The sequence below is a fragment of the Maniola jurtina genome, chromosome 17 (genome assembly GCF_905333055.1).
Source record: "Maniola jurtina chromosome 17, ilManJurt1.1, whole genome shotgun sequence".
NCBI lineage: Eukaryota > Metazoa > Arthropoda > Insecta > Lepidoptera > Nymphalidae > Maniola > Maniola jurtina.
In genome coordinates this window covers 10555070-10580030 of record NC_060045.1, presented here as the reverse complement: position 1 = coordinate 10580030, position 24961 = coordinate 10555070, and the positions used below count along the sequence as shown (strand labels likewise).

The following is a 24961-nucleotide window of genomic DNA, read 5'->3' as shown; positions in this document are numbered from 1 at the left end:
CACACCAAAGTCTGTAAATAATGTTCTGTTCAGATAATAAAGATTTATTTATTTATTTATTTATTTATCATAAAGGCGATATTCAAAATGTTTCTATAAGCTTAAATCACACTAATATTATAAAGGCGAAAGTTTGTATGTGTGTGTGTTTGTGTGTGTATGTTGTTACTCCTTCACGCAAAAACCACTGGACGGATTTGGCTGAAATTTGGAATGGAGATAGATAATATCCTGGATTAGCACATAGGCTACTTTTTATCCCGGAAAATCAAAGAGTTCCCATGGGATTTCGAAAAACCTAAATCCACGCGGGCGAAGTCGCGGGCATCGGCTAGTATAAAATATACCTAATTACAGATCCCGGCAGGAAATATTGTACATCGACCTTTAGAAAGAGATAGCGAGAGAGCGTTGTCTCTATCGTTGAGACCGACAACGTCACATAGGTATGAGTGACAGAGACAACGCTCTACAAAGCCGAAATCTCATTCTATAGGTCGATGTACAATATTTCTTGCCAGCTACTGTACATTTTTTTACAGTTCCGTCCGTAATATTAACTATCTTAAATAAGAGATTCTTGGCTCATAATAGGTTTTTTTTTTTTAATTATCATCATAATAAGTACTTATTTCAACTTAATTCTACATTCATACATTTTAGATTTGATTGACTAAGTTCTGGCAGACATTGATTTAGCGTCATAACCAACTACATGATTAAAATAATAATAATTAGTTTAACTAAAAATATCAAAAATATAACGACAAAAGCATTTTTTTTAATTCTTAAGTTAAAATACCTAGCTACAGCTTTTAAAAATAATAATTATAAAATTATAAATAAGTGCGCAAAACTACATATACATAGCCGTAGTTTAAACAGGAACCTGTTCATTTTTGTCAGTCTCATTCTTCAGTGGTTTCTCCTCAGGGTTGCCACCTTGAGTCTCGACAGCATTATTCCAGGGCTGCTGCTCGCCGGAGCCGAATATCGTGTACACCACTATCTCGATTGCGTACAAACCGATAGTTACGAAGAAGATCACACGCCATGCTGATATCGTTTGCTAAAATTAAAAAAGCCCTCTTACTCTATTTAAAACTAAACTCCTCTATAAGTACAGTATTTACCACTTATAAGTTATTAGAATCTCTGAGTATTATTTCTAAGTCAAAAAAATGTAATATACACCTCTAAAAAGGCCGATTCACACCAATTGCGTAGGTTCACGTGACACGTGCGTAGTGACGGGCGTAAACCCCTAACACATCGGGTTACGGATACGTCCAAGCTTTACGCAAGCGGTGTGCCATGTTTCATACATTTCCATACATTACAACGCAATGGTACGCACTACGTCTACGCTTACGCAGCCTGTGTGAACGAGGTATACATCCAATTAACTACCTGGTACTAACTTCCATAACCTCCATCACCTAAAATAGTTTATGCCTTAACTCATAACGTTTAAACAGATAGATACTAAGGAAATTAGGCATCATGCTAATCTGTTGGCTATCATTACCTAAAAAACCAGAATTTTACTTTACTTAGATTACCTAGTAACTAAAGTTTATTTTAAAAATAAATCGAAAGTATTTTGCTACTTACATTGCCATGGGTCAAGAAACCTACGAAAATAGGTACGATGATGCCCGGGACTGTAGCTACCGTGTTGGTAATCGCCATCAGAGTGCCTGATAACAGAAAGTAATAGATGCTTATAAAATACTAAGTCAAAATCTAAATGTTTATAAAACACAAAAAAATATTTCTACGTATGTCCGTTATAGACTTTGAAACCATCCATCTGATGTGCCCCAAACCGGTTTCTTTAGAAAGGCAATAATGCGGTGCATAATTTGAGTTTAATTTTTTATTTCGAAATGCAAAATATTATAATGAATTGTCGCTGCAAAGTAAAAGTGTAAGAAAAATACGAAGTAATATCGGGAGCATAGTAAGAGCGACCTTTTTTTATTTAACAAACATGAAAAATCATCTATGTAACTGGTGCGGTAATCATGAAAACTAATATTTTGTGATTGTAAAAAAATTATACACTCGCTTTCGTTTCAAGGATAGCTATAAAATATTATAGTTATGTAATAGAAAAAAAAACAATATCTCTAAGTAAATAAATAGTTATCGACGAAGTTGGGTGCGATGTCGATGTGGTTGGAGAGGCACCCGCATAACCGCAGCATGACTGTATCGGCCACGCTGCGGTTGCAGCCCGCGCAGCACAGCTACAGCAGACACTGATGCATCGTGCATGTGACATAGTTACGGGTGAAGTTGGACGCGATGTCGATGTGGTTGCAGAGGAACCCGCATAACCGCAGCATGGCCGTGTCGGACACGCCGCTGTTGCTGTGTTGCAGCCCTCGTAGCACAGCTACAGCAGACACTGATGCCTATCGGTGCGTGTGATATAGTAGGTAGTTACCAGCGAAGTTAGGCGCGATGTCGATGTGGTTGGAGAGGAAGCCGCAGAACATGCCGCCTATGGCGGTGACGCCGAGCGCGGTGAGCGCCACGGCCACGCCGCGGTTGCAGCCCACGTAGCACAGCGACAGCAGGCACACTGCCGGCACCACTGAAGCTGCAACACGACAGACACTGTGTATATAGGTAAACTGTACTTTCATAAATCGCATCAGCAACATTCCTAAATCCTGGTGATCCCACGGGTTTTTAATTAAAGGATCATCCGTTTAAATATTTTTGCGAAATTTGGAACAGATATACCCGGCGACGAATAGGCTACTTTTGTCATAGAAAATCAAAAGTTTTCACGGGATTTTCACCCGCCTAGAGTTAGGAAAACCTAACTCTAGGCGGGTGAAACTGGGTATCATCTAGTGATAAAGAGATATGATAAATAAGTGCACCTTTACTAGGTAAAAAAACAGCTTAATATTAACTTTCACTAATTTTTAATTTTCGCTATGTGCTCGTCTAATTATCATGCGTTGTACTGTTACTCATAATATTTAATCCTAAATAATCTAGTTTCTCGGGATTCGTTTGGGTCTATAGGTAAGTCTAACCACCATCAATCTAACTTCCATGACACTCATTAAAGTGTGGTAATAATCACTAACCGAAAAATGTGCCAACTTTCCTAGCAGTGGTTGTGGTGATGTGAGACTTGCCGCGAAGCCAGTCCAAGGTCTTGCTGAGAGCAATACTGAAGAACCATAACGAGAGGAAGGGAAGAGCTGTGGCTGCGGCGTTCTGGTGACAGAGAAGTATTTTTAATTAAGTTGCTGTCTTAGCTCCCACTCCCTATATTTTTGTTTCCCATATCCAGTATTCTAAATTTCAGAAATGACTGAATTTCTTGAGAGTAGGTACATACCTACTGTTACTGACTTAGTAGGCAGATAGGTACTGTAGGACTGTACTATAGGATTGTACTTTAAACCAAAAGTTTATAATTTGCTACAGTACAGTACAATTTAATTTGTCAACTGTACCGGGTGTTAAAAAAAAATTAATAAAAATTAAAAATGAAAGATTGATTAGCACACGGTAAAGTTTAATAATACTAATTAAGTTTAAAAATGGTACAGAAACTACCGCGGCTTAGCTAGTCGGTGGCACACAAATTTGTAGGGTCGTGGTATAGGTCGATTTCGGCAAATTCCTAAGGGTGTGTGAGACCGTACTCCCCTGTGACGATGGCCTCTTAGGTGGTGTGAGGCGCGGAGTATTGGTCAGCGAGTCTTGGCCGTGGGATCCCGACGGTGCTGACGTGGATGGGCGTGCTGAAGGTTTTAACCACAAACGTGGCTTTAAAGTCCAAATTCTGCTTTAAAGTCCAAACTCCGCTTTAAAGTCCAAACTCCGCTCCCTTTAGCGGGAGCATAGTAGCACAATATATTTTGAAATTGTTACATTATAAAAGCAATAAACGCATTTTGAAAAGCGTCGCGCCCATCTTTATATTGGATGGACGCAACAAAAAAAATTCAACACGCCCGGCGTTTAATGTCCGCCGGGCCTGTCTGACACAGACCACGAATCCGGCTCATCCGGCTGAGCTCCTGTCAAACAAGCTAACTTCAGTCGTCAAAAGTCGGCTGACGTTAGAAAACAGGACGCCATTAAAATATGCGTTCGGTAATTGCAACACTTAATTTTATAGACTATTGCATATAATTAAAAAATATACTTAGTTATATCTAAAAATATGATTTTTAATAATAAATAGATAAAATAACAATATAAATACAATATAACATGTAACGCTTCGTTACACAACACTGTTTTCCACGGGACTGGCAATTTTAGAACACTTACCTCCGCCATATTAAACTTGAGCACTTGCTTCATGTAGAAGGGCAGTTCAATGAGCAGCATGTACCAGCCCCAGTTGGAGCACGCGTGCGCCACCAGGATGGCCAGGAAGGGGCCCGATGTCAACACTGCTTTCCACGGCACTGGCAATTTCTGCAACACACAAGAACGTACGTTTTAAGAAATTAAAATATCACTTGTGTTATGGTGAAGGAAAACATTGTGAGGAAACCTGCATGCCTGTTCCTTCTTAAACTTTCGACTATCGTACAGCAAGGCACTCGTACGTACTCGTAGTCAAAATTCCACGGACATCATACAAAGCGATTTGCCTCCTCGTTTCTGATTCGAACTGCTAGGGTATGGGACGTCCAGCGTCAGTTTTCCCCCCACTTTTAGTAAAAGTACCCTAAGTCAAGAGTAAATGGACATCTAGGCAAGAGCGTTCCATCTTAGGCTGCATTATAGCTTACCAGCAAGTCTGAGTGCATCCAAGCGCTAGTTTATAAATGAACAAAAACTAAAGGTTGTGCGCTACCTTGTGCTCATCATGATCATCGGTTTTCCCGCCGAGCGAGGTGACGATCAGCTCTCGCTCCTCCTTGCTGATGAACGGCTGCTGTTGCGGGGTATCCTGCACCAGCCACACCCACAAAGCGCACCAGAGGCAGGATAGCCCACCCATCACGTAGAATACGCTCTCCCATCCTGAATATACAGGGCGTAAATTCAAACGCTAGCGAAAAAATCCCTATTTGATTTATAAGTACGTGTGGTTTTAAATAAAAAAATATTCGTTTATTTGGAACTAAATAGCGCAAACACAACATTTTTAGTGATTTAGTATTTTTCAAAACCGCAATGTATAGCGTGCAAAACTTGGGGTCAATACCGCGTAGTAGGTAGGGCATTGACCCCAAGTTTTGCAGGACGCGGCACCTTTCTAAGTAACGTTCATTGACCTGTAGCGTCAGTCAGATGTTTTATTTGCATGGGGCGTGGTTACGACGGGATAAGTGAGTCCCGTCGTGACCGCCACCCACGCAACTGGGTCGAAATATTTGATGTCTCAAAATTATCATCATAAATTGTGGTACGTACCCGTTATTTACAATAAGTTAAGTCTTTTAACCATTAAATAAATTATAAAAATTTCCGTAATAAAATATTAGGTTCCTACCAAGGTTAGCAGTTAACACTCCAGCCATCAGCATAGAACAGACAGTGCCCAAAGAAGTGCCAGCGTACACCAAAGCTGCCATCACGCTGCGTTCAGCCGGCGGCGCCCATTTCGATAGTAGCACGTGCATTGCGGGAAACGTTACTCCCTGTGGTGTATGTAGGTATAATGAAATATATATTAATATGTGGGTACTCAATAAAGCAGTATTGAATCAGCCATGCGTGTTTCACTACATGGTGACAGCGGTGGGATATATGGAAACAAAGTCTTATAATGATGCATTGATACGAGGTTTTTTTATTTCGTTGTAAGTTAGCCTTTGACTGTGATCTAACCGTGGTAAGTGATGATGCAGTTTGAGATGGAAGTGGACTAATTTAAAAGGATTTTGACAGTTCTATTAGACCAATATCTATTCTATCCTACACTACACGGCATCGTACCGGAATGCTAAATCGCTTGGCGGTACGGCTTTGCCTTAATTGTTGTTATAACGGCAATAAAAGACACACTCTGTGAAAAATTCAACTCTCTACCTATTGCGGTTCACTAGATACAGCCCGCTGTCATACATACGGTCGGACAGCGGAGGGTTAGTAATAGAGTCCCGTTGGCATCCTTTGAGTAAGGAAAACTAGACTTAAGAGTAGGTAAACTGAAGCAGGTACTTAAGAAAACTCGTATTTTTAATCGAACCTTTAACTTTAAAACGACAAAGAAACAAAAATCCACACTTACCCCTCCAATTCCTTCCCCGATCCTCATGATAACCACTGCTACGTAGTGGGCTTCAGCCATCACCGGTGTCAGAAGCGTGCATACTACGTTGATGGACACACTGAAGAACATCACCCATTTGGCGGAGAACAATTCAGCGACACGGGCACCTCAAACAAGAATAGAGAGAAATATCACACGAAAATTTTTGTGTGTGTGTGTGTGTGCGTGTGCGTGTATGCGTGTGCGTGCGTGTGTGCATATGAGGATGAAGGGTCTCATGTACAACGGACGGCTACGTATAAGTGCGGAAAAGAAACCCAGGAACAAGTGTCAATTAAAAATTTGTAACACCCCCGACAAGTGAAGGTTACAGTAACTAGAAAAGAGCTGATAACTTTCAAACGGCTGAACCGATTTTCTTGGATTATAGCTAAGAACACTCTCGATCAAGCTACCTTTCAAACAAAAAAAACTAATTTAAAATCGGTTGATTAGTTTAGGCGTTACGGTACCACAGACAGATACACAGATACGCACGTCAAACTTATAACACCCCTCTTTTTGGGTCGGGGGTTAAAAAGAAGAAAATCTACCGAAACCTGTAAGTTTTAAAGTTGTCTTTTAAAAAAAAAAAAAATTTAAGCCGGTTGTCGAGGCTCGACCAATTTCTAGAAGTTTCTAAGGCTGTTAATTCATCTTTCTCGCTGAGAGGTTTACATACGACTATATTATGTATGAAACGTTCCTGATTAACGTTGATAGGTCGGTTCTGATTTGCCAGCGCCGACAATCAGTGCGAAAAGAAAACCAGTCAGGGTGCTCTTGAGGCTTCAAACTAATATGTATCTATAATTTTCTATACTTCGCATACAAGGCAAGTGTGAGATTTTACTTACAAATCTGTTGTCTGACAACCCTATTCGATAAATTTTCTGTATCGCTAAAATCAGGACACACTTTTGAGCTAATCTTAGGAGCAAAATGATGTCAAGTACGTGTTACCTATAAATAAAATCAGTAAATATAACGCGTTAAAACAACCTTTTAGCTTTTTAGCCTTACCGGGAATCTGCGAGACGAAGTAGCCCCAAAAATAGCAGCTGAGGATAATGCCCTGAATTTGGGATGACCAGAGGAAAGGTCCATCTGCCTCCTGAAAAAACACCATAAATTATGTAGGTTGGTACTTGATTATCTTTTTTGTATCACAACATTTTCGATGTAAAAGCCTCTAAATAAAAGATTTAAAAAAAAACATTTTCGATATTTGATAAAAAGTTAAGCCGGAGTGCTAACCACGCAGTACGCACACGCATATTTGAATCCCTTGAATAAAAATAACTCCATATTGAAAGTTTCTAGTTTCTATGCGTCCAGCATGAGTGATGCATTCGTATCGAACCTCTCATTAGATTTTTTAAAGGCTTCTTTGATATCCTTAGTAACTACTGATTTTTCCACTCTTCGTCATCCTGGCTTTGCAACTGTCTTTGTGTTGTCTGTTGATAGATAAGTTTTAGAATCACGATTCAGCGTAAAAACACTAGGAAAAGTCCCAATTACTTTTAGGTTCTCCTAAATTCTTTTAGAAAATGTGAAAGAAAAGTTTCACTTGAGCGAAGATTTAGGACGCTAGTATATAATATTTTTTTTAAAGAATATTAGTCATTTTAATCATGACTAACATTCCCCTTTCCTCTCCAACTAAGCGTAAAGCTTGTACTAGGAGTACGTGCGACAATAGTGCAACGGGCGAGAATTGAACCGTCGACCTTTCGAATTTCAGGCCGTTCCTATAACCATTGAGCTATTGAAGCTTGAATATATTCTTCTTATCTCTTCCTACCAACATGGTATGCATATTTATTCATCGCTGTAACCCATTTACGTATTTTCGTGATAATGGAAGTTTCAATAATTAAAAACTTTATATTTTTTGACCCTTGATAAAAAGGTTAGCAGGGTAAGGCGATAGTTAATCTCTGCAATGTAGGTACATACAACATATACTTAGCTATACCTACCTACATAGAATAACATTGTTCCCCTGAGTTCCGACCGAATTTCCACCAACCCCGCCAGCCGGTTTTTTTTTATTTGTACCAGAAACTTGTAACAATAAAAATATAAAGAAAGTAGACAGGGAATTCTTTTTTTTTTTATTCATTAGGTAATAGGCAAGCGCTTGACACCATCAATCACACCTGATCGAAAGTGATTATGTGACGCGTTTACCAAGAAGATGCCTATTCACTCTTGTTTTAAAAATAACTGGATTGTAATTGGTAGGAAACACAGATCGAGGAAGAGTATTCCAGACCTTAGCCATGCGTATGAGGAATGATGACGCAAAAAGTTTCGTGCGTGTACAAACGAAATGTCGACGACTTATGGATGGGCACTCGCCCGGCGTCTTGCGTTTCGGTAGTAAAATGGTGACACAAAGTATACATAGAGGTTAGCTAGTTATCTGCGCGTCGAACACAGGTGCACTCTCTAATCCCTACTTTCATATCCGCAGGGACGGCAATCCAACACAACCGGAGAGAGATCAGCGCTATCCTAAGCGCGTGGGTGAAACATTGTTAACTTCCTAACTCTGAGCTGAAACTGAGAATTTCTTGACAGAAAACCAATGCCTAACTATATTTGGCCCGACGCGGCAATCGAACCCTGGACCTTGTCATTTACAGTGGAACAAACCTACTAACCGACGAGACAGTCAAACCACGTCAAACTACACCCTACGGCCTGTGTAGGTACTGTGAGGATACAGAGAAGAGAAGAGAGAAACGCGTATTTAAAGTAAACACCATCGTAATGGAACAGATACGTGTGCTCTATAAATACACAAATCATCACACCACGTGGATTCAAATCTGAAATCCGTGCACAATTACGCGACTAAAAGTTCATTCGTGCTACCTATTCTAATTCTGTTTGTATTCGTCGTCGAGCTCACCGTCGAAACATATTTGACTCGTTAATGCGCAGTGTGACCTTCGATGAAGAACTCATAATACTTAATTATGAATATTTCCCATAAATTGCAGCTTGAAGAGGTCCTGATTTTGAATTATTTTAGTTATGCTTCTAAAGTTCTTTTCCTGTAGCATCTTTGATTTTGGATCAAAAAGAAAGCTGAAGGACTTATTTTTTTTTGTTGGTTTACCTACCCGTAAGTAACAAAATAAAATTGTTCTTCACACACCATCAACCCATCGCCGGCTCACTACCTACTGAGCACGGTAGCAAGACACCTCAAAATGTTAAATTAACCTAATTCGAGACAAAGGTACATTAACCAGTAGTATTTCATCCGCTGCATCAGCGTTGAAAGTGATTTTATTGTTGTCCAGAGAATTAGGTCTACGAACCAACACCACCAGTATGATAATTGAAAACGATTGTTTTATCATCAAGCTCAATATCAATAAGCATGACAACCAAATTCATTGGCCAGAATGGGTCAAATTAAGGCTAACATCACGCTATACGTACCTAGGCTTCTAATTTTATATTCAGGTTGCTCCAAAAATAATATTAAGCGTCCTATAAACGAGCCGCCTGAGCAGTTACTGTGAACTGCTCGAGCAGTCGTTTTTAACCGTTAATGCAGTCGACACTTGAACTGCAGTTGCAATATAAAAAATTGAGGGAATATATTTGAGGCAATCAGAATGACTTTTAATCCCAAACAACAATACACATTGATTTTTGGAATCGATCCAAAATTCCATCAAAAAATTTATATAAACACCTATCTAAACCGTCTGAAGTTTATTTCAATGACAACTGCGATAATATGTACACAAGTTAAGTACTGACTGACAAGTACCTATTTATAAATATGTACAGTAGTACGAGTAGTACCTACAAAATATTTAGTACCTCAGACCTAATAAATTACTTATTGTATTTTATTCAATGTACCTATTTTCTTACATAGGTATAAAAATATGAATGTTTGAAATTGTTTTGGAACAATGCAACGCCCTGGCCCTAATAGCTTAATTCTTGTGATGAACAATCGTAAACCTCATTTGTACTTCAATAAATGTTTTTGTAAATAAACGTATATTTCAGCAATTTATGACCGTCCCCATTTTGTTAAAGATTTGCGAGTACTTCTGCGCGTTCCAGACATAAAATGTAAATAAATAATTAAATAAAGGAAAATGCCTAAGAAATAAGCATGCTAAATAGGTACCTACTGTCGATTTCTCCACGGCAACGTACTGGAACGCTAAATCGCTTGGCGGCACGGTTTTGCCGGTATTGTGGTAACTAGCTACAGCCCACTAGACCAGACCAGAGACAATTATTTAGAAACATAAATTCCCAAATTGCCCCTGCCGAGAATCGAATTCGAGACCTCCTACTTATAAGACCATAGCGATCTCTATTGCGCCAGGGAGGTCGAAAAGGTAAAAAGAAAAACGATTAATATCGTACCTTTGCATACCTAGAGCTTTCTGAAGGCTTGACTCTCTACCTATTATGGTTCACAAGATACACCCCGCTGATAGAGGGACGGATGGACAGTGGAGGCTTAGTAATAGGACCCCGTCCACACTCTTCGAATACGGAACCCTAAAAACGAATAATATCTTACCTTAGCATGCCCAGAGCTTTCTGGAGGCTCACATTCGACCTCCGCGAGCACAGTTACATTGTGAATTCCATGTTCAGGCGCCGCGTGTTCCTTGAACTTGGTTAATATGGTTTACGAGATACAGTTCGTTGATAGATAAACGGATGACGGACGGTCGGTCAGCGGAGGCTTTAGGGTTCCGTTGCATGGCACTCTTCGGGTACGGACCCTAAAACCGAATAATATCTTACCTTAGCATGCCCAGAGCTTTCTGGAGGTTCACATTCGACCTCCGCGAGCACAGTTACATTATGAATTCCATGTTCAGGCGCCGCGTGTTCGTTGAGCTTAATCGCCGTGTGGTTGAGCATGCCCACCAAAGCGACGGATAGGTTCACTTTGAGTCCATACACTATCGCCATGCCGATGGAGCCAAGCACGGCGAGTATGTAGCGAGCGGAGATTATCCCTGAAATAAAGTCAAAATCAAAGTCAAATAAATTTGTTCAAATTGGGTACTATCGTACTCGTTCTGATTGTCGATTGCTGAATTTGCAGATGTAGTGGTGATAATTACGTAAACTTAAAACTTAAGGGTAGGTACCTACTTGACTCCACGCCTCCACAACGTAGAGTATGGGAAAAATTCAACTCAGAAAATGGCAAAACCTAGATCGGAAGCTCAGTTTTTTGGATATTAATTTATCTTTAGACATATGTACTAATATCATCATCATTATAAACCCATCTGGCTCACTACTGAGCACGGCCCTCCTCTTAGAGTGAGAAGGGTAATAGACTACAGGCCCATGTTCAAAAATGGATGGGTCATATGAACCACCAGGTGACGTATACAGGACGATATAAGAGCATAAAATAATAAGATTCAGCACTATGCCGTCACTTGTAAGCTGTCCAACAGAGTGCTGGTGAGAATTCAAAAGTGCAGGTAGAGTGAGTACATTTTGGTCATATATTTTTGTACGGCATTTTTACCATCGATAGATCCATGAAAAATAATAAGAAAGCGCGCAGTGCCGTAAAAAAATGGTGCGCCACAAAGTCAGTAAATTTTTTGATTTTCTGACCTTTTCCGGGGTAAATTTGGTCATTTAATTCTGTACGGCACTAGTTTCATACTGTTTCAATACAGCCTCTAATCCATTATTCCGCAACGCCGTACAAAAATCATGCGACAAGGGGAAAAAATTGAGGGTAGCAACCCCCTCTCTTTCCGTGGTCCGGGGGGTGATTTGAAAAAGTACGGCTTTGGTTCCAAAACATTATCTAGCACTCAAAAGTACTATTAAAAATAATGCCGTCAAAAAATTAGTGTTCATTTGAATGTGTATCAATAATTATCTTAATTTCATGGTATACTTGATTTTTAAAGCTGTAAAATCATTTGACTCTGTACGGCAACTTTTTTTTTAACATGATAGTGTAAAATACTATTGTTGTATAGTATTGCCGTTCAAAAGAAACTGTTCTAAAAAAAATTATAGAGAAATACAAAAACTGAAATTTTTCAAATTATTGCAAAAGTTTAAATATTCATAGATTAATAAAATATAGCAATTTTCTACGCTTTTCCCTTGTTTTAAATAGTATTAAGATAAATAAATTAGGAAAAAAATATGCCGTACATTTTAATGCAGACCATATCTTTTAGGCTGATGAAAATGACGCTACCATTTTAAGGGTGTAGTACTTTATGGCCATCTGATACTGTACGGCATTAACATATTTTTGAAGAGAACAATTGATAATATGATAAAATCACTATGCCGTCTAACTGAAGTGAACGGGTGTGTATATAATATCCACATCCCCTACAAACCTTTGGACCAACGAAAATGTACGGCATGTAAAAAAATATTATCTATTGTAAGCTTGGCCCATATTAATTATCTATAAAACGGGTAGAACTTACTGATTAAATAGTTGGCGCCACTCAAATCATAACAAATCATAACATCATATTAGAAGGCGTCATTGATTGGCTGAAGTTGTTCAACATCTGATCGATAAACGTACTGTATATAAAATTCTTATAGTTTTTAGTTGATGAATTGTAGCATAATAAAGGATAATATTTGTAATCAATATATAAGATGAAAACATCTTTATTACTTAGATGATTTGTTAAACGAGCTTGATGATTTGTATATTAGTCACTAAGTTTATTCATTGTACAATTTGGATTGGCCGATAACGATAAGATAAAAAGGGGAGTGGCTAATAAACGTGGAGAGGTTACCTGTAAGAGTGGTTTTAAAAACGACGACATTCGAAAATATACTAACGTAAGAGGAACAACATTTATTTGACACAAATGTAAAAGTTAATAAATTTAAATATGAAATTAAAGTATAATAATTTATCATAAAGATTGTGTTTGTGATTTCGTCAGACCTTACCCAAAAGGTCAGAAGAGGGACATCAAGAAAATATAATATTTTCTTGTCACGCTCACGACTCAGAGAAACAAGTGGAAATATACAGAGGAACGAGAAAGAAGTGGAGGTCTAGTAGACCACAGACATTTTGGAGCACAGGGCCAATATTTGGGCCTCAATATATCAAAGTACCTAGTCATGGCATCAAAGGATTTCTGGATAAACGGGTAGGATCTTTCCATGATTTTATTTTTATTGATACCTATTAATGGTAATTTTTTTTATTTTTTATTTTATTTGTGTGGGTTTTCGTTTTGTTTGTTCTACATTTAGTTATCATTTTGTTAAAAAGCTTTGCTCCGAGTTGGAATGGAAATTATATAACGTTATGATACCTAGAATTACCCACATGTTTATAATTCATCTTGTATATTGGTTATACAAATGCGATCGACCTTCAAATTGTGGTTTAAATAACATTGAGGTATTTAGAAGGCTTATTTTACAATAAAAAATGAAAAATGTTTATTTACAAAATACAGTCTTGTACAATTTTCCTGTGTCTGTGTGGTGGTACCCGCACTAGGTTATCCTGTATCGTGGGTACAATGGAATAGATAGTGAACATAGTGTTAAACAATATAAAAAGTGTGGTTTACTTAATGATGGGCGTTATTGTTACTTTTAAATAGTTTTCAGGATGTATCTACTATGTCCTGCCGGGGTTTTATTTCTCATTAAATGATTTCACAGGTGAATATCTCACGGAACGTGGTATTTCAATCTTCACACTTGTAATCGTGTGCCGAATTAGTTTGGTTAAGAGTTACGATAGGGATTTATTTTCACATAGTGGTTTTGTTTTACGGAAGGTAGGTTCTGGATTTAGGTTCAATCGTTTGCTGCATTCATTGTATAGATAGATGTTTTCCTTTTTCTAGCACACAGTGACGCGATATTATCACGCAGCACTCATTGGGCATCTTGAATGTTGTTTTGTGAAATTATTATTTTTTGTAAACCGCTTTGGGATAAGGTAGAAAAAGTTACATGAAATAGCTTTTCGTTTTACGCCTGCCAGTGAAATAATCCGTCTCTACTTGTAATGGTTACTAAGTGATTGGGGATATAAAATGTTAATTGATAAAAATGAAGGTGATCCGTTGTAATAAAGTAATAGTGACCAGGGTTAATAAATTGAGCATTTTGAGAAATATAAATCCTAAAATGGGTGTAAAGGTAGGTTTATCTTATCTGGTTATTCTTTAACTAAATTTAAAATTATGGTAGGTAGGTAGTCAGATAGTTTTAAATACGGGGTGCATAAATAAGTGTTTTTTTTTTACAAAAGTGAGGAGAAATGTTTTCATTTATCTATTTTTACCACTTGAAACGCGTAATGTTTGAGTTTCAAACATAACTTTGCTGATAACAGCTCACCATGAACAACCCATGGCCGGCCCACTACTGAGCAACAAGTGTCTCCTCACAGAATGAGAAGGGTTTAGGCCGTAGTCTAGCACGCTAGATAACAGCTAATTTACTTTTAATACTGGCACAATAATTTGAGTACTACGAGTAGCAGGTAGGTATAGTATATGGGCGGCGGGGTTTTTTTTTTGTTTACCTGTATTCACGCAATTAACTGTGTACTGCCGCATTTAAATGCAATATGATTTTGTTTTTATTGGATTAACATCGCTTGGCGGGTTAAATTCCTGGCAAATGTTCTATTAAAATTAGAGTAAGTTTTTTTTTTTAATGGTAATATACCTACAGTACTGCCCTTAGGGCAGGGCGCGATAATAAGTACCTACTACCAAAATACTATTTTCTTTGTTGTACGAAAGAAATTTTAGGCAAATATCTTTGCACTACGCTCGCGTTTGTGGCATGACATTATCCCAGAAATATATTTAAAAAAAATTTCACGCTCGCTTGACTCGCTTCGCGATAGTTCAGTTTCGATATGCATTTAGTTAACGAAACTCTCAGGAAACCACGTTTGTTGTGCTCTCGAAATTGATCAGTCTGTTTGATAAAATCGAAATGCGGTGCCTTATAAATTTCGCTTAGGAGCGCCGGTAGTATCTCATGATAATATGAATAGTGATCATAATTTTTTTTTTTTTTTAGGCTGATTAAGCATTGAAGGTTTTTCGGCTGGTCTGGCATTTCGCCTGATTTTATGTTTTTGCTTATTTAGCGCGTTCAGGAAAGCTTTGACAACGTTTTATAACATGAGTATATATATATTTTTTTGTTTTAGTTACCGAAACAGAAAAAAAAAAGCATTAAAGATGTGGGACCGAGGGATAAATCTAGTGTGATTTTTGGTTGGATTATGAAGTTGTAGTTAGGGTATTTAAAATAGAAAGATTTCAATTGTAGGAAATGATGTAAAACATGTTGAGGATAAGTTGTGTAATAAAGTCGATAATTCACTTGTTGGATGTCACGCGATCTCATTCCGAGGAGGAATCTTTTTCTTGTCTCTGTTTTTATAAATACGGTGTTCTGACGGGTTTTTTTTATTTACGTCTCGGATTATTGAATACTTTCGGTGTTTGATTGGACGGTTAGAGGTTGCAAAAGCAATCGCCCTCTAATTAAAACATTTATTTAGGCATTAGTTCAATTTGGATTAAATCTCGCGAAAAGCCACGGTGGCTGTCTCTCGCGCGTCTTGGAAAGACATTCCTAATGCCTGTTTTTCTGAGGGAGGGATGCATTATCAAGTGAGATGAGCTGCAATGTTTGCGGCTGATTATTTTGGAAAATTTGAAATCGTGGCAAGTGGAGTAAAGTTTGACTAAACTATTTAATGAACTAAGTATATAATGGATTTGGTGAATGGTTATATTATATAACATTTTGATAAATGGATGAATTTGAAGAGTGTATGTATGTGGTTGATGCACATTTGTTTCATATTTTTACTTAAGTTATAAAGTATTACATTTGGTGAGTAGTTATTTATATTTGGTAGGGTAGGTTTGATAAACAGGTAGTTATCTTGATTAATTAAAGTTTGACTAAACTATTTAATGAACTAAGTATATAATGGATTTGGTGAATGGTTATATTATATAACATTTTGATAAATGGATGAATTTGAAGTGTATGTATGTGGTTGATGCACATTTGTTTCATATTTTTACTTAAGTTATAAAGTATTACATTTGGTGAGTAGTTATTTATATTTGGTAGGGTAGGTTTGATAAACAGGTAGTTATCTTGATTAATAAGTGAGTTATCATTTTATAAATGCGTACTTTAATGTTTGATGAACTGCTATACTTGATAAATGTGCATATTTTCATACTTCAAAGACAAGTTGTACCTATTAGTTTCTTCAAGCTTTTAGTTGCTGATAATTATATTAACATTCTTTAGAGCGCATGTCCTATGGACGAAATCGTTTATACATACTTTCACTGTTTGAAATGTTACAATCATAAAGATATAGTTATGACTAGAGGGGGTCATAGCTTGTTGCCGCTCTTGTACATCCATGTGTCAACTAGGTATTGTTATCTCAGTATATTTCAGGGAACCTCCGTTCGGGTGAAAGCGATAGCTGTTGGATAAATGCTTGTTGGGTTATCAGAAGACCGTGTAGTCTTCGATGAGGTTACTTGTAAATATTATAGCGAAATAGTAAGTTTAAAAATAGAATGAGGCTAAACTAAAAAAATGAGACAAAGATAAAAATAATAACTTAAAGCATTGAAACAGCATAAAGTGAAATAGTAACTTACAAACTATACATACATATTTACGAATTGTGTAGATAGATATAGTATTACTGGATTACGTATATCAAATAAGAATACTGTCAGCTCATGTTTTGTTTTCGGCGTGGTAATTTTACGCTTAAAACTCATAAGAGATATCATGAGGTTCGCTTTCTGTAAAAGTTATTAGCTTTAACAGTTAATTGATTTATTACATTATTTATTTATTATACACTCAACAAGTAAAAGTATTTTGTTTTGACAAAATCCAAAGAAGTACCTATTGGATTAATAAGGCAAGGTACGAAGCATTGGCTGGATTTTACAACATTTAAAGTTTCCTGTTCATTTTTATCATTGAGTTAATTTGAGGCGGAAGGATCCTCTGGAAAATTTTTAAGATTAAGTTATTAGTAAGAAAGTATATTTTGATTAGGTTAGTTTAAAATGTACAGCCGGTAATTTAAAAAAAATATATATATTTAATTTTACATAATAGGTGAAGCTGGTTGATGCACCAAAAATCGAATTATCATAGGAATTTAATTAAGCTAACATTTTTATTTATTATCAACTTCAAATATACAGTAGCAAACTGATTAGTTGAAATACATGCAGTGATTGGAATATTTAAGTTCCGATAGAAGAATCTATATCGTGGCTTGTTCCTTTATGGACAAGAATATTTTTTTGACTCGTGGGACCACTTACACAAAATATCAACGTTCGGTTTGGAGGTCTTCCATGGCTATTCCTACAGTTCCATGACGTATTGAAGAGGTTAACACTTTGTCGCTCATCACATCAACCAGCACGGCATTTGGGTATGATGGATGGATGTAGATAGGTACACATTTGATGGGGGGGGGGTTTAGTGGTTTGTATCAATAGGAACCAGGGGTTGAATGAGGAAGGCTGAGGACAGTACGTGTGGTGCTTACTAGGGAAGGTTTATGTTCAACAGTGACCTTATGATGATGATGATGGACGTACGAGGATGAATCTTTTACGAAACAAATAAAGGAAAATCGAACAGATGCGGGTCATTACGGTTAACATATAAAATAATGTATAAGGTACAGCTACTTTCTTCTAATCTTTATAATCGATCAGCTTGTGATAGAGATCTTGATGTCGTAGAGAATAGAGATGTATCGAACGGAATATTTATTTCATTTTTTTTCCTGCTATTATGTTGATATCGCTTTTCTCTATGAAAAGGAATTAATGATAAACTAATAGGTATCATTCGGCGGCGAGTCGCGACTGTGTCGTTCCCAGGGTCGAATTTGGTAGTTCTGCTTATGTTACTCGAAACGACAAAGTACGCCATATGGTGCATATTATGGCTAAAATAAAATATATAAGTATCATGTGAAATTATAAATCAAAGATTCTTTTTGCATGTAGATATTATATGGTTAAGAGGCACAAGTGACGCAACTACTGTACCCTGGCGTTTGTTTAACATTGTCCATTAGTACTTCAGAATGTGGATTTTGCTAGAAAAAAAAAAAAAAAAAACAATAGGTAATTGTAAGAAATATGGGAAGCGTAATCTGCATTAAAAGAAAAAGTTTGAATTGGAAGCAACCAGGCATAGGATTTTCATACATCCGTAATCACGTTCCTTTCAACTCTCTAACTATCACGGTTCACGATACGCCGTTCACGGTTCAGGCCGTGACGCACGTGCAGACGGACAGACGGACGGAGAGCAGAGGTTTAGAAAATAGGGTCTCGTAGGCACCCTTCGAGGGGTACGGAACTGGAGAAAACTAAATTATAATAATGATAATAGGTTTTCTAGGTTACCAAGTAAAATTACTTCTCTTAGGTCGGATTGTATTATGATGGATGCTTATGAAACAAAATTAAATGAACGGTCTACTCAAAGTGTTTTATGTTTGCAGGATCCAAGGATGTTGGAAATGAACAAATGAGGAAAAGGAAGACCCAAAACTAGGTATGGGTCAGGGACACAAAGTCCCAAGGAAGGAAAGCCCCGAGGTTACGGGCTATGGACAAAAAGTCCTATAGGAGGAAGGAGGTGGACCCTAGGATAAGGGTCATTAAAAATTTGGATCTGGAGGGAAAGGACCCTAGGATAAGGGTCATTAAAAATTTGGATCTGGAGGGAAATAAGGACAATCACATATGTATCCCGGTAGAAGAGAGACGCGCCAAGGCTCGGAATCCGCGATTTTCCAATAAGAAGGGAAGAAGAAAATATGTGCGTAAAACTATTGCGTTGAAAGTGTATGAAAATGTTTTGTGATTTAAATCGAGAACTGGCGGCGATTAACTTTAAGTTTAGAGAGTTTATTTTATCAAAAGGACAAGAAGTTCACTTACACATATTCATATTAAGAATCGCTCCCGATTCTAAATATAAATATAGAAGAAAACATAATCTTTAAAGGTATGGTGACTATACAATTATATAAAAAGTCAAAACACGTTATATTCGTTAACAAACTATACCTACATCTAGCTAAGATATCTATGGTGTTTGACACTGTTTGATTAAACTTTAAACTTTGTAAAAGATTTTTCCTCCAGTATGAGTTTCGGCAAGTACATTATGTAGTAGAGCTAGGTAGTTTACATACCATAATTAGTCCTAGCTTTATGTAATTGTAGCATAATAGGTATGTTCGTTTTGTGTACCATATTTATGAGATTTAGCTTTAAAGTGATGCGTGTATGTACGGACTTTAATAGTATTTTCCTAACAAATAGACATATTTTGAATTTGTATAATTGACTTATATAATATAGTTCATCAGTTTTCTTATATAATTCTTTAGTGGGAAGGAGAGTCTAGTTGGAACAGAACTTTTAACAATTTATTTTGAGATACTTGAAACCCTTTAAAGTAGTTTTTAGTAATTAGTTTTACATGCTCATCCCCAAATCTCTATTGAGTGTTCCTGTAAAATATTGGCTTGTGAGTTATAATTGATACTTCGGACTTTATGCATATACCTACCTTCTTTGATTAAAATGAGGCCTCCTTTAGTTGCTACTGGTCTCGCAATTTTTGATATCTTTATGATTTTTGAAAAATTATTTATAAATTTAGAGTGTCTGCATCTTTTTATTTTAATATTAGCGGAAGAGAACAGAAAAATGAATTTTAGATTAAAGGCTAAATTTGAGTGCTACTGTAGACTGGCAGGTAAAGTTGCGAGGGTAAATGTTGAGAGTTTGGAATTGAATTGAGTTTATCTGCTATTTTCTAATTATATCGGATGGAAAGGGTTGCTGCGAGTGCTCTAAAATTAAGTTGCAATCATAATCAATACCAATGTATCAATAAAACTGTATATTCCTTCTAGTTAAGGTTAGCAAGAATATTAATTTAATTAATTACTATCTTAATTTTTTTTTGGTGAACTAAATCTTTGTCATTTTGGTTGTGAAGTTTACATGTTACTTAAGTTTTAATTTTTTTTTTAAAGCGATGAGACTCGCTTAAAACAGGATGGCCGAGCTGTAAGCTTGGCCCATATTAATTATCTATAAAACGGGTAGAACTTACTGATTAAATAGTTGGCGCCACTCAAATCATAACAAATCATAACATCATATTAGAAGGCGTCATTGATTGGCTGAAGTTGTTCAACATCTGATCGATAAACGTACTGTATATAAAATTCTTATAGTTTTTAGTTGATGAATTGTAGCATAATAAAGGATAATATTTGTAATCAATATATAAGATGAAAACATCTTTATTACTTAGATGATTTGTTAAACGAGCTTGATGATTTGTATATTAGTCACTAAGTTTATTCATTGTACAATTTGGATTGGCCGATAACGATAAGATAAAAAGGGGAGTGGCTAATAAACGTGGAGAGGTTACCTGTAAGAGTGGTTTTAAAAACGACGACATTCGAAAATATACTAACGTAAGAGGAACAACATTTATTTGACACAAATGTAAAAGTTAATAAATTTAAATATGAAATTAAAGTATAATAATTTATCATAAAGATTGTGTTTGTGATTTCGTCAGACCTTACCCAAAACTATGCATAAAACACTTTCAAAATAAATTAATTTTATGTTGTTTCAAATCATCCCCCGGACCACGGAAAGAGAGGGGGTTGCTACCCTCAATTTTTTCCCCTTGTCGCATGATTTTTGTACGGCGTTGCGGAATAATGGATTAGAGGCTGTATTGAAACAGTATGAAACTAGTGCCGTACAGAATTAAATGACCAAATTTACCCCGGAAATTGTCGGAAAATCAAAAAATTTACTGACTTTGTGGCGCACCATTTTTTTACGGCACTGCGCGCTTTCTTATTATTTTTCATGGATCTATCGATGGTAAAAATGCCGTACAAAAATATATGACCAAAATGTACTCACTCTACCTGCACTTTTGAATTCTCACCAGCACTCTGTTGGACAGCTTACAAGTGACGGCATAGTGCTGAATCTTATTATTTTATGCTCTTATATCGTCCTGTATACGTCACCTGGTGGTTCATATGACCCATCCATTTTTGAACATGGGCCTGTAGTCTATAATACCCGTTGGCGAAGTGCAGTTGATACGTTTAATACGTATAGCGTATAAGACTAGTTACGTCAGTATATACTTGCCAAAAATGTATTTATTTTTTTAATATTTAAAATAGTTAAAAGAATTTAAACTAAAAATGGTAGCATTATTATTCGATGCGTTTATATAGAAATAATTTACATTTTATTATGATTTAATTAGTTACGTAATATGTGCAATCGATTTCTCATGACTGACGACATAAGGAAAAGTATGAGGAAACTTTTGTCAATAAATAGGATACCTAGGTTCTAATTGTCGCTAAGTACAACAAATTTGCACGTTATACTAAGGATTGTTTGTAAACATAAAATACTAAGTAAAACATATTGTGATGTGTGAGAAACGTCGGCCGTATTCGGGAAGTCAAAGGTTCGATCGATTTTGTGTACTATGTGCAGACAAATCTTTGGTTTTAAGCAATTAAATATCACTTGCTTTAATGGTCAAGGAAATTATCGCGAGGAAACCTACATGCTTAAGTGTTCTCCATAATGTTCCAGTTCTCGAGGGTGTGTACAGTCTGCCAATTCGCACTTGGCCAGCATGGCGGACCATAGCCTAAACCCTTCTTATTCAGAGGGGAGACCTGTTCTCAGTAGTGGGCCAGTGTCGGGTTGATCACGTACATGTACCTAAACTTTCCCATGGCCACATGTGCCATGGTGCATGCGTGGCCATGCTCCAGGGATGTCTTTATGAGCCTATGAGATATGAATAGATAGTAGTGACCGGCTTATGATGTCATTGAACTTTTGTATCAGCAGTCGTCACACATTCTTGGAATCAAACTATTTTGTGAATGAGTATGACACCATACTATAACTGTGCTATAACCTACGTAAAGAAGGTAAGTAACTGTTTATTGTGTGTTACCTTATTCTATACTAACACGTAAGTGATAGCCTAATTGATTCATCAGTCTCCTATTATGGAGGTCGGAGGTTCGATTCCGCGGGCACGCACCTCAAATTTTTCGGAGTTTGCTTCCAGCTTGTGTCACTATTGATTCATATATTATTGTATACTCCATTGACTTTAGAGCCACCCCTATACTCTAATTCTAAATGAAAATCAATGCCCTTTTTAACGATTCGTGCAACTACACCTAACGTTAGGTAGGTACCTACCTAGTACCTATTTTATTTAATTACTTTTCTATTGCATCAAACTCACATACTAGCATCATATTATCTACTTCATTGCAGAGATTGTAATAGGTAATTTCAATAATGTACCTAATTTTAAAACTCCCAAAAAAAAATTGGATTTTTTCTTTTTGTTATTTAAGTAAAAAAAAATAACTTGTAATGGGTACTTAAACATTTTTTTTCTCAGTAGGTAATAACATCTATGGTCCATTCAAACGAAATCGCCAGAAACAATATATAATATTTCTATGCATTTAAATATTTTAAAAAGATTAAGCAACTAAAGGTATGTACTTACGCTCGAATATATTTCCTTTCGCCGGCACATCCATTTTCACTAATAACTTAAATTAAAACTTTAATTAAGTATGTACTTAATTGAACTTATTAATTTTTATTCACCACAATAAAGGTAGCGTAAACGCGATCCTGACCGAAAACTGGAGAATTTAAACTTTTTCTTTGCGGGGACAACCACCAGGCAAAGACTTATTCCAGACAAGCCGCACGCAACGTTATGAAATCCTTTTTAACGCTTCTCATTACGCGGTGCAACGTGCCGGCAAACATGCACCCAAAATTATGTGTACGATCTCAACTCTCAATCGCCGCGGTTTGAGCTTTCCCGCTCTTTCAAGGTGACCTTCAGAGCTTATCAGGATCAATGAAATTGGGTTGTGGTATGGTAGGTCACCTGTGGGCTGTGTTTGGATAAAAGCTTCTACAAAGTAAAAATATCTATGATAAACATCGAGTCTGCCAGTAAAAATATTAAAAGTTTTCTCGTACTTTATTAAAGTCTGATAATACATTCTTAATTTACAAAGGACATTTTTGACTTAGTTTTTCTCGAGCTTTTCCTTTTCAGTTGTGTTTTACTGCGAAATGAAAGCTGAAAGAAAAACGCGTAGTTTGACAGTCTTTCAAAAGATGGCGCTATGTACCTACCATTTGAATAATTTTTTTGTATTATATCTCTATTTTTTTTTTTAGTACAAATAATAAAAACAAATAAGAAACGTCAATAATTTTGCCTGCCGAATTTATTTACCTACCTATGTATGATTTGATATTTCATGATATCTAATCAAAGCCTACGCAAGCAATAGACAAAAAACCAACTCTATTACTCTTGTCTATGGCTAGGAGGTGAAAGAAGTAATAAGCCATGTATTACCCATGTATTACCAAGCAATTCCACATTTTCAAGGTAAATTTGTATTTTTATTAATTAAATTGGGTTTTAGGATAAATATAAAAGCTAGCATTTTAAACATGGCCCTGGGGCTTATCTACTCCCACTTTGTATTGAACTGAAGAGATTTTTCAACGGAGAATAATATTATTTTGTTTTTCAGTATCGTTACCAAAATCAACAAATGGTAAATATACCTTCAAGGGAAATTTTATTTTGAAAATGACAACTCTACTGGCAATCGATACTTGACGCACGTTTGATGTACGACGTACGCGGTTGTAAGCTTGACGTTGGCATGGGCAGTTGTCATGGTTGTCAATATGTTGTCAAGGTCAAATGCCAGCACCTGTAGGGATGCCCATGTATGATTTTTTGCTATTTAAATCGATTTCTGGACCGTAAATAGTAAGTAGCTCAAATGCTTTTGAATTGATTCTCAGATTGGATCGAAAGCTATTTAATCGATCTTGCAAAAATAAAATCAAAATAATTTGCATAGTGCATGGCCCTTTGTTTTATTGTGTGAGTTATTTTAATTTTGATCTGAGGATTATTTTACTTTTTATTTTTCGTTTCTTTACTTTAGAATCTAGATAAAAACAATTAGTGGCACTTTTTTGTGTGGTTAATAAACTTTTTTTTATCTTTTATTGTTAGAGAAGTATTTTGCATTTTCTTTCGTTTTATTAAATTTTATCTTTATAAAGTTTGACCACACACACACACACTTCGATGCGCGATGGAGCCATTAGTAACATCCCAATTGATATGCAAATTAATAATAACATACAGCTAATATTAACATGGATGTTATGGGCGATACAACATGAAGAAAGATAAATAAAATATAGCTATGAATAAAAACAAATAGTACCAACTACTATTTTTTAAGCTACTCTAATGTTTGACTATTTGCTTAGCTTAATAGCTCCTTCGCTTAGTAACTACAATGCTGACAAATTACCACTGACACTGTACCATTTATTTGTCTTCAATCAATCTTGTTACATTTTTCACTTGAAAATCACATTGAAATTAACCAATATAAAAATCAGCAAATCGATTTAAAATGTGTACATTCGAATCGATCTT

The 24961-nt window shown here is 36.4% G+C and overlaps 1 protein-coding gene across 1 annotated transcript; it reads right to left on the bottom strand.

Annotated features, from left to right (window-relative positions):
• Nucleotides 1-433: 433 nt before the first annotated feature.
• Nucleotides 434-23621, bottom strand: LOC123873522 (sialin). The gene is made up of 11 exons (XM_045918381.1): nucleotides 22970-23621; nucleotides 11057-11274; nucleotides 7274-7364; nucleotides 6230-6378; nucleotides 5489-5636; nucleotides 4847-5016; nucleotides 4312-4461; nucleotides 3111-3243; nucleotides 2453-2608; nucleotides 1615-1700; nucleotides 434-1069 (listed from the first exon to the last, which is right to left on the bottom strand). The coding sequence occupies exons 1-11, from the start codon at nucleotides 23001-23003 to the stop codon at nucleotides 878-880; spliced, it is 1527 nt and encodes a 508-aa protein (XP_045774337.1). The 5' UTR covers nucleotides 23004-23621; the 3' UTR covers nucleotides 434-877.
• Between the last annotated feature and the right edge of the window lie 1340 nt (nucleotides 23622-24961).